The 19,738-nt window shown below is 42.3% G+C and overlaps 1 protein-coding gene across 3 annotated transcripts in view; it reads right to left on the minus strand.

Annotated features, from left to right (window-relative positions):
• LOC138823612 (microtubule-associated serine/threonine-protein kinase 2) overlaps positions 1-19,738 on the minus strand; it is a 125,284-nt gene that overhangs the window by 21,413 nt on the left and 84,133 nt on the right. For 2 of the 3 annotated variants that reach the window (XM_070017008.1, XM_070017010.1), the window contains 5 exons: positions 12,972-13,047; positions 8,404-8,424; positions 6,233-6,311; positions 3,917-4,071; positions 900-975 (listed from right to left, as the gene is read on the minus strand). In XM_070017008.1, coding sequence (XP_069873109.1) covers positions 900-975; positions 3,917-4,071; positions 6,233-6,311; positions 8,404-8,424; positions 12,972-13,047 — 407 coding nt within the window. The remainder of the gene's footprint in view (positions 1-899; positions 976-3,916; positions 4,072-6,232; positions 6,312-8,403; positions 8,425-12,971; positions 13,048-19,738) is intronic. The other variant, XM_070017009.1, reaches the window with a different exon arrangement.

A 19,738-nucleotide genomic window follows, 5' to 3' on the forward strand; every position in this document is an offset into this window, starting at 1 on the left:
CCAAGTTTAGGCCAGAATGCACAACAAGTGGCACCTAATCAGAATGCAGAGCAAGCTCCAGAAGGTTTGTAGCATAAGTGTATATGCTATTTCTTAGCTATGTTAGGTAGCAATCTACCTCTCCCCCTCAGCATTTTCCTGCTTGGAAATGCAAATACAAACATTAGTAAGTAACTCCTGAAACATCATTTGTTTCTCTTCCTATTGTCCATTCTAGCCTCTTCATGCTAGCTCACATCCCTCTGACTATATACTCTCTAGGGGACATCTTGAGATATTTGTACCAAATGAAGGTATGATCTGAGGGCAAATCCTGCTATGAGGGAAACCTACAGACACATATCCTGATGTTCATGGTGACTAAAGGGGATGTCACTAGAAAGATATACCCTTCTAGTCACCTCTCCCTCTGGGAAATAGAGAAGCAGGGGTTTTGTAAATTCATAGTCCCTGCAGTTACTTCCAGCTTCTCCTGCAGTCTGGAAGCTCCTCTTTCTCCTCCTCTGGGTGCCTTTCTGTTCTTTTTTGGTGTTCTCTCTCTCTCTCTCTCTCTCTCTCTCTCTCTCTCTCTCTCTCTCTCTCTCTCTCTCTCTCTCTCTCTCCTCTCTTTCTCTTTGCTTGAACTCACGGCCTGGACACTGTCCCTGAGCTTCTTTTGCTCAAGGCTAGCACTCTACCACTGAGCCACAGTGCCACTTCTGGCTTTTTCTGTTTATGTGGTACTGAGGAATCAAACTCAGGGTTTCATGCATGCTAGGCAAGCACTATACTAGTATGCCACATTCTTAGTCCCTTTGGTTACCTCTGGAGGCAGCACTCCACCCCACTCCACTCTTCCAACTGAGTTGCATAAGCAGCCATCTTTACACATTACCATTTCCTTTAAAATAGATGCTTACCTTGGGGAATCTTTCTTTGTACACATGATTCATCATTATTATCTCACTGTCAAATGAAACTGGGGACCGTCCAGGGCTAAGTAAGAAAAGAAATAATTGTGTTACTTTAGTGCTATGAAACTACCAAAAAGATAGCTTCCCAACTGTCTTCAGTACCCTGTATACTCCCATCTTCATGAGACCTCAAATTCCAGAGCATTCCTTATTCTGAGATTCACCCAGAATACCTTGTTCATTTCAAAATGTGGCCATCTTGAGACAGGCTATCTTCCTGCAAGGAGCCTAGCCTCACCTCTGTTACAGTCTGAAAAGGCTGAGCAAGGAGAGCCCATTGGTGGCTTTCCTAGTATGATCACCACCAATATAGGACTCTGTTTTTATGGCTTTGTCCAGTGGGATTTGGTATATGCCACCATGTTCTAGGAATACAATCAAACACCCCACAACAGCCAAAGAAAGACTATATTATTTATTTTTCCAAACAAGCTGTAGACAATGGGGCTAACTAGTTCACATGAGAGAACCAGGAAACCATTCATCTGCACGATCAATGAGTTCAATCAACCTTACAGTAAGTTGTAAGTCTGGGTCATTTACTGAAAGGAATCAGTATGATTGGTTTTTTTGTTGGTCGTGGGGCTTGAACTCTAGGGTTGGGCACTATCCCTCAGCTCTTCAGCTCAAGGCTAGCATGCTACCACCTGATCAGCGCTACTTCCGGTTTTCTAGTGGTATATTGGAGATAAGAGTCTCATGGACTTTCCTGCTCGGGCTGGCTTTGAATTGTGATCCTCAGATCTCAGCCTCCTGAATAGCTAGGATTACAGGCACCGGCGCCCAGCAGGAATCAGTATGTTTTATCCTTAATTTATTATCATCCTTTAGAACTTGGATCTTTCCTCTAGTCAAAGATATAACCATATATCTTCTTAAACATTTCAAATTTTTGCTGGGCGCCAGTGGCTCATGCCTGCAATCCTAGCTACTCAGAAGGCTGAGATTTGAGGATTATAATTCATAGCCAGCCCAAGCAGGAAAGTCCGTGAGACTCGGTCTCCAATAAACTACCAGAAAATCGGAAGTGGCACTATGGCTCAAGTGGTAGAGTGCTAGCCTTGAAGTAAAATGCTGAAGGATAGTGCCCAGGCCCAGAGTTCAAGCCCGACCAACAAAAAACCAAAAACAACAAATTCAAATTCTGAGCCACATAGTTGAATGGATATTTGGGTTCTGCCCAGTTTAATGCCACATCTGATATCAACTAGGCTAGGTCCAGATTTGTTCCTCTCTGCCTTTCTCTATGGAATGTTACCTGTTTTATCCAAGGACTTCTCTGAGTTTCACTATGGACCTCTTAATTTCAATTGGCCTAAAAGCTACTCTTTATGTGAGTTTCTGAAACCAAAAAGTCTCTGTGAGATCAAGAAAGACACTAGGATCTATACTCATTATTGCATTTTTGTTGCTGTTGTTGTTGTTGGTTGTGGGGACTGAACTCTGGGCCTAGACGCTGTCCCTCAGCTCTTCAGCTCAAAGCTAGTGTTCTACCACTACAGCCACAGTGCCACTTCCAGCTTTTTCTGCTTATCTGGAGCTAAGGAGCCGAACCCAGGACCTCATGCATGCAAAGCAAGCACTCTACCACTGAGCCATCTTCCTAGCCCTCATTGTTGTATGCTAATCAGTCTTCCTGTTCTGGTCCAGCTCACTCTGCTATTCATGGTGCCAATATCATCAGAGAGATTCTTCTTGGGAGACACTGATGCCCCAGAATCCTATCCTTCATATTAGCCAATGCATTACTTCCCAGGAACTCTGGAAAGCTAATTTCAGTCATTAAAACCACCCTCATTTTCATTTCTATCCTTTTCCTTAGACTGGAATGTTGAGATGGAGTTACCAGCTAATGCCAAAGAAAAAGAACAGTTAATCAGAAGAATTTGACTAGCTGTATGCCTTAGTGGCTGAGTACATGTGAGGCCCTTGATTTGATTTCCCAGCCCCCAATTGAACAAAACAAACAAGAACTCAGAGAATTCACAGATGAATCAGGTATTAAAATTTGTTTGGCTTGATGAAGGTGGGCCCAGGTGGTTCAAAGAAATGAGATAGATCCAGGTGTTTAATTCTGCTTCTCCCACTCCATACTTAAAAAAAAAAATAGCACTAACTAGTTGTACAAGCAGGTTTCATTTTGACAGACCCATATATGCAAACAAATGCACCTTAATTAGGCTCACTCTTTGTGTTCTGTTTTGGAATTGGGGTTCTTCCCCAAGTCAGACACCTGAAGAAGTCTGAGACTTTTTTTTGGGGGGGGGGGGTCTGGTTGTGGGCCTGAACTCTGGGCCTGGGTGCTGTCCCTCAGCTCTTCAGCTCAAGGCTAGCGCTCTACCACTTGAGCCACAGTGCCACTTCCGGCCTTTTTTTCCCCTGCTTATGTGGTGCTGAGGAATCGAACCCAGGTCCTCATGCATTCAAGGCTAGAGTTCTACCACTGAGCTACCTTCCCAGCCCCTGAGACTTTTTCAGCTGGTTTAACTCAAGTGCCCTGGGCCCACAGTTGTGCAACTAGGTAACCACCAGAGCTGATGATATTATTGTTCTCTTTTACTGAATGGAGTTTGAAAGGAAAAAAGTGAGAGATCACTTGACAGCATCAGCATATTGTTCTTGGGATGATGAGCTGAGCTAAACCTAAAGCTAAAAAGCTTAAATACCACTGTACTTGACTTACTCAAGTAGTGAATGTGCTTAGCCCAGTATTAGCAAACTATGGTCTACAGATCAAATCTGACCTAATACTTCTTATTTTTTTGGCAAAGATTCTTAATTACCTGTAGATGTTTTTATACTATAATGGCAGAGTTAAACATGTGTGACAGATGAATGGCCTGAAAGCCTAAGATATTTACCATCTTGGCTCTTTATAGGACACATGCACTGACCCCTATGCTATGCAAACAAGCTGAAGCCCAAAGGTACAGGAACAGTGGACAACAAACAGCATCCTTCACCTGAGGCTGCGGGAGCGGGGCCGCATGGCTGGAGACTGCCGTCCCTCCTCATCTGGCACACTCTCTGTACTGAAGTGTTTTGTCAGAAAGTGCAGCTCATCAGCTGTAGGCTGGAAAGGCAACTGATGCAGTTTTTCTTGTGAGGAACATGATGACTAGAGGGGAAAACATTAAAGCCAGCATTAAAGATAAGTACAAGGGCATCGAAGCATGGAAAAGACAATCTGCTCATGGATTTCTTGGTCAACATAAACCCTAAGTAGGCCTTCTTTCCCAGCACCCTCTAGTCTAAACTAGCCACGGAAGCTCTCACAGCCCACCGGCCTGAGGAAGCCAAGACACAGAGTCCTTTAGATACCACACTGGGAGCTGAACCCACACTTCCTGAGATCTAACAACTCCATTACACCAAGTTGCTGCCTTAGATGGCAAACAGCAGATACTTCTGCCTGAACCTTTTGCCTTCAATAAAGCTTCTGACTCATTGGAATGGTAAGGTAATGGATGAATGTTTCCTGGCTTGGAAAATATTCTAGATATGATCATATGCAACCGATATCTCCCTGTGTTCTCTTTTGCCACTTGAGAGTACCACCCGAAGAACAGCTCAGCAATGTTTTCTTTTGGCCAGAGAGCTGGCTTTGCTGATATTAAGAGGGCTATAGCTAGAAGCCAGGACCATCATGTGGCAAGAAAATCCAGCAGAGAAGAAAATTACTTTTTACTCTAGAGCTGAATTTAGACTTGATCTGTAAACAATCATGAATTCTAAACATGGCTCAATACTTGAGAATTTCTGACAAGAACCCACCATTCACAGAAGGCCATTCAGAGCGCAAGCAAGTGCCACTGAAGGAATCTGCAGATGCATCTGTTGCTGTGACAACCCAAGTGGCTCCTGGATCAGGGAACAACCCCCTTTCCTATCAAGACTGACTGACAGCAGGCAAAAAAAAAAAAAAAAATCACTTGTTTGATAAGGGATATAGCAAAAGAGGTATTTATCTGAAAAAGGTCTTAAGTTTTGCTGCCAAAGACCAAGGAGACCTTTGGATTAATTTAAGAGTAGTATCTATGTCAAAGGAGGAAATGGTACTATTTTTCCTTGTTTGGAATTTATGTCTATAGACAGACTAAGCAGGAAGGACTGGGAGAGTGCTGGAAGAAATGAGGACAGGATCATTAAGTCTATGGCCTAAAAATCCTAAAACAACCATGTGGCTGGCTCTTCACAGAGTAAGTTTGCTAACCCTGCCACCCTGGCTTTTTGTTGTTATTGTTGTTGGTCGTGGGGCTTGAACTCTGGGCTTGGGGGCTATACATCAGCTCTTCAGCTCAAGGCGAGTGCTCTACCCCTTGAGCCACAGTGCCACTCCCAGTTTTCTGGTGGTTTATTGGAGGTAAGAGTCTCACAGACTTTCCTGCCCGGGCTGGCTTTGAACTGTGACCCTCAGATCTTAGCCTCCTGAATAGTTAGGATTATAGGCGTGAGCCACCGGCACCCAGCCTTTCTTTGTTTTTTGTCAGTTGTGGGGCTTGATCTCTGGGTCTGGCTAGGTTTCTACCACTTGAGCCATAGTGCCACTTCCAGTTTTCAGGTGTTTTATTGGAGATAAGAGTCTCACAGACTTTCCTGCCCAGGCTGGCTTTGAACCGCGATCCTCAGCCTCCTGAATAGCTAGGATTACAGCTAGCACCCGGCCCACCCTGGCTTTAACAAAAAGTTGCTCAAAGAGGAAGGTTTACTTTAGGGTTAATTGTGCATACTAGCAATTAGCACATTTGTTGTGTCTTGGGCTAAAACCATCTCTGAAAGAAATAAAAATTTCAGAGACAGGCCCAGCCTTTTATTGATACACATCAAATGTAGACACCAAATAACAATCATTATTCTCTTCTTTTTTGAAGGAAGAAGATAAAAAAGGGTCTACCAGGCTTTGGGATAAGAGAGGGATTGATTATCTGTTCTAGAAATAAAGCTGGGGATGGTGGTGTTAAGGGAACCTGCTTAGGAACTCCCATGCTTGGTCTTACAGGAGGAGGGAAAGTCTATCCTCAAGTCCTCTAACTTCACTAGGAAGACTGACTCCCAGGGAGGGTTCTGGTTAATTATTCTGAAGGTACTTATAGATCTGGCTATGTCTGTGAAGGACCACCAACCCCATTCCCCACTTAGCCCTATACTTTAGCAACTTCATTGAATTTGGAGGAAAAGCTGAAAACCATTTTGCACTATGGCTGGAAAGCAACAATCCATAAGGAAATAAGGAAGTACTTTCTTGGGGTGAAGGACAATGGCCAGAGCTGTCTACTTACTGAGACAGTAGAGCTAGGAGTGTTGGTTCCATAGCCTGACGAAGGCAAAGAGGCCAAAGACCAGCGTCGTCCATCAGTCCTATGAAGAAAAAGAAATTTAGGCATTTCTCCAGGTTCCTACCCTGCCTGTCTGTATCCATTAGCATCTGTTTTGCAAGTGATTCATTGGTGAACTCCTCTTTGTCTCTAAACAGTACTGTTCTGTCCAGATGTGCTCTCATGTCTCTCCTTGTGTGATTTCTACTGCAGAGCTAGACCTCACTGACTACAGAGTCCATTACTTTGAATAAGAACAAAGTCTTATAATATTGTGGTTGAGGAACAAGTATTTTAACACTTTCAACTTTTTTAATTTCAGAGAAGCAATGGCAGAGGACTCTAGCTATAGGCATCAGTACAAAAGCAGAACTTCTGCTGAAATGCAGCTGTTTCCTTTTTTTGTGTGTGAGATGGGAGAGATGTCTCATTATGTTGCCCAGGATGGCCTTGAAGTTCTGGGTTCAAGTGATTTCCTGTTGTAGTCTCCTGAGTGCTGGAATTACAGATGTGTACCTCAAAGCCCAGTCTTTTATTTCCTTTTTGTTGCTGGTACTAGGGCTTGAACTTGTGCCTGAAGTGGTGCTCTTGCTTTGTTTTTTGTTTTTGTTTTTTTTTCTCAAGGCTACTGCTCTATTACTTGAACCACACCTCCACGTCCAGCATTTTACTGGTTAATTAAAGATTAAGAGTCTCAGATTTATTTACCGGGCTGGCTTTGAACCAGGATGCTTAGATCCCTATGGGATAACTAGGATAACAGATTTGAGCCACCAGTTTCTGGCTTATTTCCTTTTTTGAAGGCTCTATATAAAGTTTTCTCAGGCTATGGGTTCACAATCAGAAAGAAGTAAATCACCATCTGGGTCTAGATGGAACATCAATTGATGGCAAATATTTACAGGTCGCTTAGGACCCACTAGGATCCATGAAGCCAGTCTTTGAGAATACTTGCCAAAGAATGACAGTAACTTTATGTAAGATGAGGGATGTGACATACTTTGGGTAGATATGAGACTTTGAAGGCTGCTTCCTTCTGTTCTCAAAAGGATGTTCTCCAAAGCTCTTATTACAAAGAACCACAATTATGTGGTGGAGAAGATTAAGCACAGGTATCTAATTTGAAGTTTTTGTAATATGGACATGCAATTCTCTGCCTAGACTGTGGAATATAGCATAAAACATTCTTTCTCTTCCAACTTGGTAGTAGAGCCAGCTCAGATTGAAGGAAGATGGATTAAAAAATGTCTTTGCTGCTACTCATGAAGAATCTTAGCACTCAATGATGGAGGATCTTTAAAAGTTAAGTTCTTATCACAATTCACAGAGAAAATTACAAGGTAAAGAGATCTGGATGATTTATTCAAGGCTTCACAGTTATGGTAGGGGGCAGGAAGGAGGGTGAAAGGAAGAAATCTTGATAGGGCTTCTCCTTTTGAAGCACTCCTTCCTACCCTCACCAGTGCTGAGTGGTTTTCCTACTGAATTCTGTAAGCAAAGAATTGGGGATTCCATGCCACATGCACATGACTTAACTTACATGCCACCTGACAGTTAGCACATGTAACTTACAACTCTGCTGGAACCAGTCTCAGAGAAATGGGCTCATTCTGTCTGTCTGATCTATTCTGAATTCTAGAACTCTATACAAGAAAACCACTTAAATTCAGGAAAACAGAGCCAGTAAAGATGAGCTCTGGGATAGAGTTCCTAAGCTCTTGTCAAATGCATTTTTTCAAATGTTATTTTCAGTCTTTTTAGGTAGATATGGAAGCCAACTGCATCACCATCATTTATCCGCATATACTGAAGATCAGAGGCTACCAGAGTCAGTATGAAATGCCACCATTAGTTGTAATGGCCTCTTCACTGGGAGACCGAGGAAAGTTTTCAGAATGAGGGCAACATAGCCGTAGGCTCTGAAAATCCTGGCTCCAAACTCATGGGCTCTAAGCCTCGGTTCCAGCAAGTAGTAAGATATCTCTTTGATAGATATGAAAGGACCAACATTCATAACCACAATCAGAAAAGAATCATCACAAACAGTTCTCTCACCAAGCACAGAAACATAAGGCATACTGTCAGGCCATGCATAGCAGTGGCCCAACCTCTTTCCCCATTACATCTACTATTACCTGTCTGCTCTGTGGCCATGGCTGTAGTAAAAGACATATGTTATCATGAGAACCAAGAGAACAATAAAGAATGACTGATCTGTTTTACTTCCAACATTTGGCTAGTTTGGCAGAGGCAACCTTTCTTATTTAGGAATGTGTGGCAATTTGAAGTGAAACTATATGACTGGGTCTATCCTTAGCGTTTAATTAAATCTACCTTTTGCATGATATTTGAAACCAATATGATCCTATTGGGTTCCAAGCCAGACCTCAGTGACACAGGCACCAACAATTTCTTCAGCAATAACTAGCAGTTTTTCCTACTACGTATATAAAAGGATAGCCCAGGGATCCATGTTCCATGCAAATGACTCAAATATTATGCTTTCTAGAAGAGCTCTGTTTGGGTCTCATTGGCAATTCCCCAAACCTCTTAGTTGTTCTTACTCCTGAAGCCTAAATAAAGTGAGTTAAAGGGCATCAATGAATCCCATATTTCCTTCTGCCCAGAATAGTCTCCATGCCTGTATTCTCACACCCAACACAGAAGCTGCTTCTCATCCTTCAATCTTATAGGACCACTCACTCGGTAGGAGACTTAGAGCCCACTTCTTTCTTATTCATATATATATATATATATATAGTACAGAGGGTTACAGTTATGTAAGTAAGGTAATGAGTACATTTCCTATCGAGCATTGTTACCTCCTCCTTTGTTTTTCCCCTACCGTCCCTTCCCTTTCCTCCCTTCCCTTCTTATTCTTTTATGCATCATTATGTTCTTTCTCTTGATGTTTTCATCACAGCTTATGACTATATGTTTGCTTGTTAATTTATTGTCCTTTCCCTATAATGCTCACTTACTCAATAAGCACTGTTTATTATGTACCAGGAGATAATTTTCAATAGCCTAAGGTATCTATTAAGTGGTCTAAGGTGTCTATTAAAGGTAATCTGATTATGGCTGAGGTGACACAGAAAACGTATAAGTAAGGAAAAAACAGGTATTAGAAAGTACTAGTTTAGGGGGGCGGGGGGGATGATGGGAAGGGATGGAAAGGGGAAACAAAGGAGGAGGTTACAATGCTTGATAAGAAATGTACTCATTATCTTGCCCATGTAATTGTAACCCCTCTGTACAGTATTTTCACAATTAAAAACAAAAAGAAAGTACTAGTTTAAAAACTGACAGGGGGGCTAGGAAGGTGGTTCAGTGGTAGAGTGCTTGCCTTGCACGTTTTGAGGCCCTGGATTTGATTCCTCAGCACCACATAAGCAGAAAAGGCCAGACGTGGTGCTGTGGCTCAAGTGGTAGAGTGCTAGCCTTGAGCTGAAGAGCTGAGGGACAGCGCCCAGGCCCAGAGTTAGGCCCCATAACCGACAAAACAACAACAACAACAACAACAAAAAACACAAAACAAAACCTGACGGGGGGGGGGGGAGGCAGGGAAGGGGGGCTGGGCTGGGAAGGTTGCTCAGTGGTAGAGTGCTTGCCTTGCATGTATGAGGCCGTAGGTTGGATTCCTCAGCACCACATAAGCAGAAAAAGCCAGAAGTGACGCTGTGGCTCAAGTGGTAGAGGACTAGCCTTGAGCTAAAGAGCTGAGGGACAGTGCCCAGGCCCAGAGTTCAAGTCCCACGACCGACCAAAAACCAAACAAATAAACAAAAACAACTGACAGGGTTAGAGATGTAACTCGGGTAGTAGAGTGCCATCCATGAGCGAAAGCATCAGATACTGACTTTGAGCCCTGTTTCACACACACACACACACACACACACACACACACACACACACACACACACACACACACACACACACACACACACACACACACACACACACACACACACACACACACACACACACACACACACACACACACACAACCCCTATATTATTTGATACAGAAGGTTTAGATTATATGGTTAGGGAAGGTCTCTCTAGGGAGACAACATTTAAGATGAGATTTTGAGATTTGAGCCGGGCGCTGTAATCCTAGCTACTCAGGAGGCTGAGATCTGAGGATCGCGGTTCAAAGCCAGCCTGGGCAGGAGAGACCGTGAGACTCCTATCTCCAATAAACCACCAAAAAACCGGAAGTGGCGCTGTAGCTCAAGTGGTAGAGCGCTCGCCTTGAGCTGAAGAGCTGAGGGACAGCACCCAGGCCCAGAGTTCAAGCCCCACGACCGACAAAAAAAAAAAAAAAAAAAAGATGAGATTTGAATGAAAAGAATGAATTAATGAAATGAAGTGCTGAGGGAACAGCTTTCTTTACAAAGGGGATGAGTACATAGACTCTAGTATGTCTCTCAGTTTCAAGAAAATAGGGGCTGGGGCTGGGAATGTGGCTTAGTGGTAGAATGCTTGCCTAGCATGCACGAGGCCTTGGGTTCTATTCTTCAGTACCACATAAACAAAAAAAGCCAGAAGTGGTATTGTGGCTCAAGCAGTTGAGTGCTAGCCTTGAGCAAAGAAGCTGAAAGACAGTGCCAAGGCCCTGAGTTCAAGCCCCAGGACTGGCAAAAAAAAAAAAATAGGGACTATGTCTATTTTGTTAGCACTAGATAAGAAAGCACCCAGCATAGTACATGGCTGAAAGTTTGATTCTGAGTAAATATTTATTTATTTACCAGTAAATATTTACTAATATTTACCAGTATATTCTTTTCTTTTTGGGATACTGTGATTTGAACTCAGGACCTCATGCTTGCTAGGCAAATGTTCTATCCCTTGAGCCACATGCCTAGTCCTTTTTGCTTTAGTTACTTTTCAGGCAGGGTCTTGCATCTTTGCCCTAGCCAACCTGAACTCCAATACACCTACTTATACCACCCACATAGCTAGGATAACAGGTATTTACCACCATACGCTGATTTTTGGTTGGGATGAGGTCTGTAACTTTTTTGCTCAGGCTAGCCTCAAACCACAATCTTCCCAATCTCCACCTCCTAAGTAGCTAGGATGACAGATTTGAGCCTATGTAGGCTGGCCAATCCAGAATATTCTTTTTGTTGTTGTTGTTGGTCATGGGGCCTGAACTATGGGCCTGGGCACTGTCCCTCAGCAATTCAGCTCAAGGCTAGTGCTCTACCACTTGAGCCACAGCACCACTTTTGGCCTTTTCTGCTTATGTGGTGCTAAGGAATGCAACCCAGGGCCTCATGCATGCGAGGCAAGCACTCTACCACTGAGCTGCCTTCCCAGCCCCTTCTACCTGGGCTTTGAACCACAATCTTCAGATCTCAGGTCTCAGATCTCAGCCTCCTGAGAGCCAGGATTTCAGGCCTAAGCCACCAGCACCCAACTTCCAGCATATTCTTACACTGTAAGTAATCCTATTTGAACCCTCAGTTGACTAACTGGGAGTTACACAACAGAGGAATCCATGGAACAAACCTGAATGATATTTCTTATAAGCAAGGCAACTGGGTCAGGAGGGGTACCCAAGTCAGTCATCAGACCTCCCTACCTTTCTAAGTCTTTTTCTGAAACATAGAATCTGGAGAGAAATGGGATAACTTGAATAGTGAGTAAATACTCTTTCTAGGAGTCTGTTCTTTTTTGTTTTTGTTTTTTTGTATTTTCTTTTAGGTGCTTGAACTCAGGGCCTGGCATTGTCCTTGAGTTCTTTTTTTGCTTAAGGCTAACACTTTACCACTTTAAGCCACAGTACCACTTCTGGTTTTCTGGGGGTTAATTGGAGATAAGTCTCACAGACTTTCTTGGCCTGAGCTGGCTTTAAACTGCCATACTCAGATCTCGGTGTCCTGAGTAGCTAAGATTACAGGTGTAAGCCACCAGCACCTGGCTACCCTGAGCTTTTTAGTTCCAAATTCAAGGCCAGCACCATACCATTTGAGTCACAGTTCCACCTCCAGATTTTTGGTGGCTAACTGGAGATAAAGAGTTTCACAGACTTTCCTGCCCAGGTTGGATCACAGATCCTCTGATCTTAGCTTCTGAGTTGCTAGGAGTATAGGCATGGGCCACTGGCATCCAGCTTATTGTGTCTTTTTTTTTTTTTTAAGTAAGTATACATTAGGTATACATGGGTGAGAGAGGTATTTCATTGTGACATTTTCACAATGTATTCCCATCAGTCTCTATGGTGTATTTTTAACAAGTAGCCTGAGCCAGGCACCTCTAAAATTTTTAGTGGAAAATAACTGAACACCTGGTAGTCTTTCTATGCCCACACTTGGGTGAAGCCCTTGGAACTAGATGGATTAAGAGCATCATTTTGGGAAATGCTGGGAGGAGAGACCATTTTTTCATTGGTCACTGTAAGGTAGCTCCTATTTGGAATGTACTCTTAGGACATCAGGGACTTGTACTTAGTATTATAAAAATACTTCTTATTTGTGTTTACTTTTCCTTTCAAACACTCAACTAGGAAGCAAAATTTCAATAAGGTGATTATAATCTGGAAGCAGAAAGCAGGAAAGGAGTTTTATGATTAGTAGATGAAGGTAATCCAACCCACTTGAAAGAACACTGACTTGAAGGATGAATTTGACACTCAACTAACATTCATGCAAGTGCCACATATATTAGTCACAGAAGAAATTTTCTCACAACTTACCTACGGGCAGGAACAAAGGAAAAGTGAGCGGGTGCATTTGGAGAGAAATTCCGGGGGCTGTCCAAAGGACTGTTACCTGTGATGGGGAAAAGAAAGACACTCCGTGAGATCTGATTCTGAAAAGGGCTAATGGGACTTCTAGGCAAGGCGCCTTCCTATATCATTGGCACAGTATACTTGTTTATTTTCTTGGGCCCATTATTGTTTTAACTTTCTCTTTGTAAAAGTTTAGTAGGTCATAGTCATCTCTCATTCCCATGGTACCTAAAACAGATCACGCCTCTCAGATATCCATTCTAGATCTAGCAGGAACATACTTGGTTCCTGCCCTCCAGTCTGTTTTGTTAGTGCAACTCAGCTTTCCAAAGCCTTAAAGATTTCTCCAAAGGCTACTAGCCTAAATGTCCCTTGCACATCTTTCACTGCATACTGCATTCAATGGACTAAGCCAGAAATGTTTGTGCTGTAAGAGAAACAGTTATCAGATGAGGACTCAGGATAGCAGTATACATTAAAGTAGTTCATACTTAGGGCCCCCAAGAATATAAAACATGCCCAGTCTTCTCATAGTATAGGACTTGCTGCCATCTCTTAGTTTTCATGTGTCCCATAATTTAAAAATAAGTTAAAATTAAATAATTTAAAATTAGCGTCCCACTAATTTAAGCTCAGAAGCTTTGAATCAAACAGTGAGCAAACATTTATATTAATCTTATCAATTCTTGAACCTAATCCTGTCCATACTTCTCTGGTGCTATCTTCCAGCTGAGGTTGGTACTTCCGAGTCCCAACTTAGCAGAAATTGTCAATTTGTCCCAACCCAAAAGGCCATGTGGAAACATTCCATATTGTGCTGACAACCCCCCAAACCTTGCCCACCTCCCCACTTCTAGGCTAACCTCTGTAAACTAACTTCAAGTATAAGGAGTCTAAGTACCCTGGAGCCTGGTAGGTCAGTGTGCCCTACATTTTCTTACATAGCCTATTCCCTGCAGGGGGTATGCATATTCCAAGGGGCCATGAAGGTGCTCCTATTGTTGCCCCGTTATCTCAATCTAACATAGCCTGATTAGCAACACTTCTGTGTTTATTGGTAATATGAAGACATTCTTTTTGATTGAACTAATTAGGAAGAAGCATCCTCAGCTTCCTCTCATCTCCACATCTTATCTAGTAGATCTGCACTCAATCCTAGTAATTCTGAATTTTCCATGTGTCTAGATTATTCTTTTTTTTGGAGGGGGGGTCCGGTCGTGGGGCCTGAATTCTGGGCCTGGGCGCTGTCCCTCAGCTCTTCAGCTCCAGGCTAGTGCTCTACCACTTGAGCCACAGTGCCACTTCCGGCTTTTTTCTTTTTGCTTATGTGGTGCTGAGGAATCGAACCCAGGGCCTCATGCATGCAAGGCAAGCGCTCTACCACTGAGCCACCTTCCCAGCCCCATCTAGATTATTCTTTATAGTTTATTTCCATCTATTAGCTGTACTAATAGGCCAGATAGGCTCCAAGAGAAATGATCAAGTATCAAAACTTTGATGATACTGGGCCTTGCCAGACAGGCTCTTTAGTACTTGCGTCAAAACCCTAGCCCTTTTGGCTCTGGCTATTTTCGAATGAGGTCTTGCTCTTGCCTAGGCTGGCCTAGACTACACTCCTCCAATTTATGCTTCCTGAATAGCTGGGATGACAGGTGTACCCCATCACACCTAGCTTTTGTTTTTAATTCATTGAAATAGGCTCTTATGAACCTTTTGCCTGGGCTAGCCTTTAATTTTGATCCTCCCAATCTCTCTGCCTCTTGAGTAGGTTGAATTACAGCCATGCATTGTACCTGGCTAAACTCCTCTCCCTCTTTTAAAATTCTATTCTTAAACTAGTCATGGTAGTTTGTGCACATAATCTCAGCACTCAGGATACTAAGGTAGAAGGATTTTGAATTCATAGCTAGTATGTTCAACCAAGACAAAAAGTTTTTGAGACTCCATTTCAAACAATAAAAAAGTATGGTGTGTGTGTCTGTCATCCCAGCTGTAGGAAGCAAAAATAGGAGGAGTATATGATTAAGGCTAGAGCAGGAATAAATGTGAGTCTTTACTTGAAAAATAACTAAAGTAAAAAGATCAGAGGATATAGCTCAAGATGTAGAGTACATGCCTAACAAGCACAAGGTCCTGAGTTCAAATGCAATATTATTCCCACAAAAAAAGAAGTTTTAATGTTTCTCATACAGTTACATGGATAATCTTCTGAAACATTTTGGAAAATGTGATCAGCAAATTCTAAGTAGTGGAATGACAGGCACAGAGCACAACATTATTAAAAAGTGTCCAGCTCCAAAAATACAATGGACTGAACACAAGTAAAAAAAGGAGAAGTTTTCTTCAATAACCTAAATGAAAAGTGACTAGGAGGAGCTGGGCACTGGTGGCTCATGCCTGTAACCCTCACTACTTAGGAGGCTGAGATCTGAGGATCGAGGCTCACAGCCAGCCTAATCAGGAAAATCCATGTGACTCTTATCTCCAATTAACTTAGAAAACCAGAAGCAGATCTGTGGCTCAAAAGGACAGAGTACTAAGCCTGGAGCAAAAGAGCTCAGGGACAGGCCCTAAATTCAAGCCCCACAACCACCACCAACAACAACAAAAGTGATTAGGGGCTCCATAAGAACATGTCCACCTAGAGTTAGTAACAGCATCTGTATCAAACACCTATCAGAACTAAAGGCACTGTACAGTATATCTTCATTTCAGTGTCAATAAGTAGTTACCAATTTATCAATATCTAGGTTTAGAGATTTGCTTGCTAGAATTTTTAGAGCTGGCCACAGTTTAACCTTTTATGCACCAAAGATACCTAAGCTTGGAAGTGGCACTGTAGCTCAAGTGGTAGAACGCTGGCCTTGAGTTGAAGAGCTGAGGGACCACGCCCAGACCCAGAGTGCAAGCCCCACGACTGACAAAAAAAAAAAAAAACCAAAAAAAAACTATATAGAGCACCAAAGATACCTAAGCTTAAAGAAAAGAAATGGCTCACAAGTTACAAAGTTGTTGCCAGGACATACACAAAACAAACACTTTGTATGTGACTGAAATCATAGAGACAAAAAGCCTCTATAAGCCAGGCGCCAGTGGCTCATGCCTGTAATCTAAGTTACTAAGGAGGCTGAGATCTGAGGATCACCATTCAAAGCCAGCCTAGGCAGGAAAGTCCATGAGATTCTTATCTCCAATTAACCACCAGAAAATCGGAAGTGGTGCTGTGGTTCAAGTGGTAGAACACTTGTCTTAAGCTGAAGAGCTGAGGGACAGTGCCCAGGCAGAGTTCAACCCCCACAACCGACAAAAAACAAAAACAAAACAAAACAGCCTCTGTAACCGGGGAAATAATAATGAATTCCTTCCCAGGGGCCAGGATCCAAAATCCTTTCTAGGAGAAGCTATTCTGACACCAAGTCCAGGGTCCTAGCACAGAACCACAGGGTAAGAGCAAAGTCTATAACAAGACAGCAATACTTTTCACATCAGCTTTGTCTTGGTGTTGACTCAGACTACTTATGTTTCTCACTGGGTATGAATAAGAGAGCTCTCCAGAGTTCTTCCAGGTTCAATAATGCATAAATAATAACTCATAAATTCAAGAAAGCAATCTCTCTCTATATAATATCTATCTATCTATCTATCTATCTATCTATCTATCTATCTATCTATCTATCTATCTATCTATCTATCTATTACCAGTCTTGGGGCTTGAACTCAGGGCCTGAGTGTTATACCTTAGCTTCTGTGCTCAAGGCTAGTACTCTACCACTTCAGCCACATCTCCACTTCTAGCTTTTTCATGGTTGGAGATAAAAGTCTCATGAACTTTCCTGTCCCAGCTGTTTTCAAATCATGATTCTCGGATCTCAGCCTCCTGAGTAGCTAGGATTATAGATACAAGCCACTGTCACCTGGTAAGAAGGCAATATATTTATTCCAGTTCTTTTTGAAAGTCCCCTTTCAGGACAAAGAGTTTTCTATTATTCCAGATTTAATACAAATGAAGTATACACCTAGAAAGGGTGTGCTTTTACACAGCCTTATGACCCTAGACCCAGAGACAGACAGTGCTTATGTCCTCCTGGCTCTTCATTTAATTTTCCAGGCATTCTATCTCCTTTCTCCATAAAAGCACCCAGGTCTGAAGTCATGTCTTCAGGTTGTAACAATTACTGTATTGTTCCTATTTGCTCAAGTTACCAACACATTTGAAATGCTCTCCTCATTTTTTTTTTGGTCGGTCGTGAGTCTTGAACTCTGGGCTTGGGCGCTGTCCCTGTGCTCTTCAGCTCAAGGCAAGCATTCTACCACTTGAGCCACAGCGCCACTTCCAGTTTTCTGATGGTTTATTGGGGATAAGAGTCTCCTGGACTTTCCTGCCCGGGCTGGCTTTGACCCGGGATACTCAGATCTCAGCCTCCTGAGTAGCTAGGATTACAGGTGTGAGCCACTGGCACTGCCTACTCTCTTCATTTTTAAGAAGTGTTTTCTTTGTTGTCTTTGTTTTTACTGGTCCTGGGGCTTGAACTCAGGATCTTGGCGCTGTCCCTGAGCTTCTTTTGCTCAAAGCTAGTGTTCTACCACTAGCACCACTTCCAGCTTTTTCTGAGTTGTTTATTGGAGATTAGAGTCTCATGGACTTTTCTGCCTGGGCTGGCTTCAAACTGTAATCCTCAGATCTCAGCCTCTTGAGTAGCTAGAATTACAGGTGTGAGCCAAGAGCACCTGGCTTTAAAAGATTTTACTCCTACATTCATGATATTCTCTTTTATCATGACTTCTGTCAATGTCCTCAGAGATGACCTTTTCAATGACTTTGCTTCTAGAGAAGTTTCTAAAGAATGTCACACAACAAAACCAAGTAGTCTTATCTTACACATGATCATTACTCCTAGCTCTGCATTACTCCTAACATACAGCTGGAAATCAGATCACATTCCCTATTTAAGTGACCATTTTCATTCTCACCTCTCTCCTCAGGCTCTCAACAAATCATTTCATTTCCGTTTCAGTGAGAAAACAGGTACTGAGAAAACTTCAATAAGTTCTCATCATTACACATATCATTTATGCCACATCCCCCACTTCCTTTCCTACTGCCATGGAAGAACTGAGTACCAGATTATATCCAATCTTCTGCTTATTTACTAGATACAATTCTTTCCCTCATAGCCCCAAAAGTCAATTTTTGCCAACCATCTTCCCACCTCTTGAGTAACAATTTTTTTTTTCAAATAAGAAACAATCATGACCCTTCTATGCATTTTCATATTTCATTCCAGCCTTTTTTGAGATGCTGAGGAATCAAACTCTTACATAATACAGGCAAGTGCTCTACCACTAAGCTACATCCCCCATCTCTGATTTGTGCTCTTTACCTTAAAAGCAAATACATCTATTATCTCCATTTAAAAGAAAACAAAACAAAACTTTTCTCTCGTAACTTACCAGCTAGGTTTCACTCCTACCATTCCATCAAATCAATGTCAACATTGATGTGACTCCTATATCCAAATGGCAGTTCTCAGACTTCATTTCACTTGACTGTACATAGCTCTTGGCACAGGGAATAACTCTCTATTCATTGAAATGCTCTTTTTTAATGTGGCCTGCAGAACACCACAGGTTCTAACTTTTCCTCTTTCCTTTTTGCTCTTTCTCTATTCCCCTAACCTCAAAAAACTGGAACATCCCAAGGGTAAATTCTTGTACTTTAGCCCTTTTTGTTTAGGCTTTATGTTCATTCCCTAGGTGATCTCTAGACACACAGCTTTAAAATTTTTTTATATGCTGAAAGTCCACCATTTCTATCTCCTGCCCTTACTTCCTGGAAATTAAGACAAATATATTGAGTTAGTCACACAAATGTACAGAAGACATCTCAATAGAGCTAAGGACCAGAAGGATCAGAAATCATAGGATCAAATTACTGTTTTTTTCAAGGTGGAGTTTCTAGATGACAAGGGCTAGAAAGATTGGAAGTGTTACCAAGGAAGCAGGAAGAAGGAAAGTGAAATTATGGGGACAAGTATAAATAATAGGTCTAGGACAAAAGTGTTTGAAGTAGCATGGAGGACAAGCTCACTGGAAGTTAGGAGGTCCTGGAATCTCAAAGGCCTAAGAACTAGAAAAATCATCTATGACTGTGCTTAAATCACTGAGAATGTGGCTGGGAAGGTGGCTCAGTGGTAGAGCACTTGCCTTGCATGCATGAGGCCCCGGGGTCGATTCCTCAGCACCACATACGCAAAAAGAAAAAAGTCAGAAGTGGTGCTATGGCTCAAGTGGTAGAGCGGTAGCCTTGAGCTGAAGAGCTGAGTCTGGAAAGCACCCAGGCTCAGAGTTCAGGCCCCACAACCGGACCCCAAAAAAAAAAAATCACTGAGAATAACAAAGGACTATGAATCAGGAGCTAATTATTTCATTTAACAAACTGAAAAACAACCTTCATAGACATGTCAGAAAATGAGGTGATAGGACAAACCACTGTCCCATAAACTCTATAGAGATATACAGAGGAGTAAGTTGCAGAAATCAGAATTTATGAATTATTACTCACAAGCAGAAGCCTCCACAGTAACCAGTGCCAGCATACTACACTCTAAACTACAACTGAATTGCTAGACTATCAGTGTAATATGCTGAGAGTTAAAAATTTAAGGAACTTAGTGGGAGGAGTCCCTCGCATTTTTGTGATTTTAAACCATAAAAACCCTATCAACAAATAC

This window comes from Dipodomys merriami, unplaced genomic scaffold (genome assembly GCF_024711535.1).
Source record: "Dipodomys merriami isolate MVZ:Mamm:240054 unplaced genomic scaffold, mDipMer1.0.p SCAF_121, whole genome shotgun sequence".
Lineage (NCBI taxonomy): Eukaryota > Metazoa > Chordata > Mammalia > Rodentia > Heteromyidae > Dipodomys > Dipodomys merriami.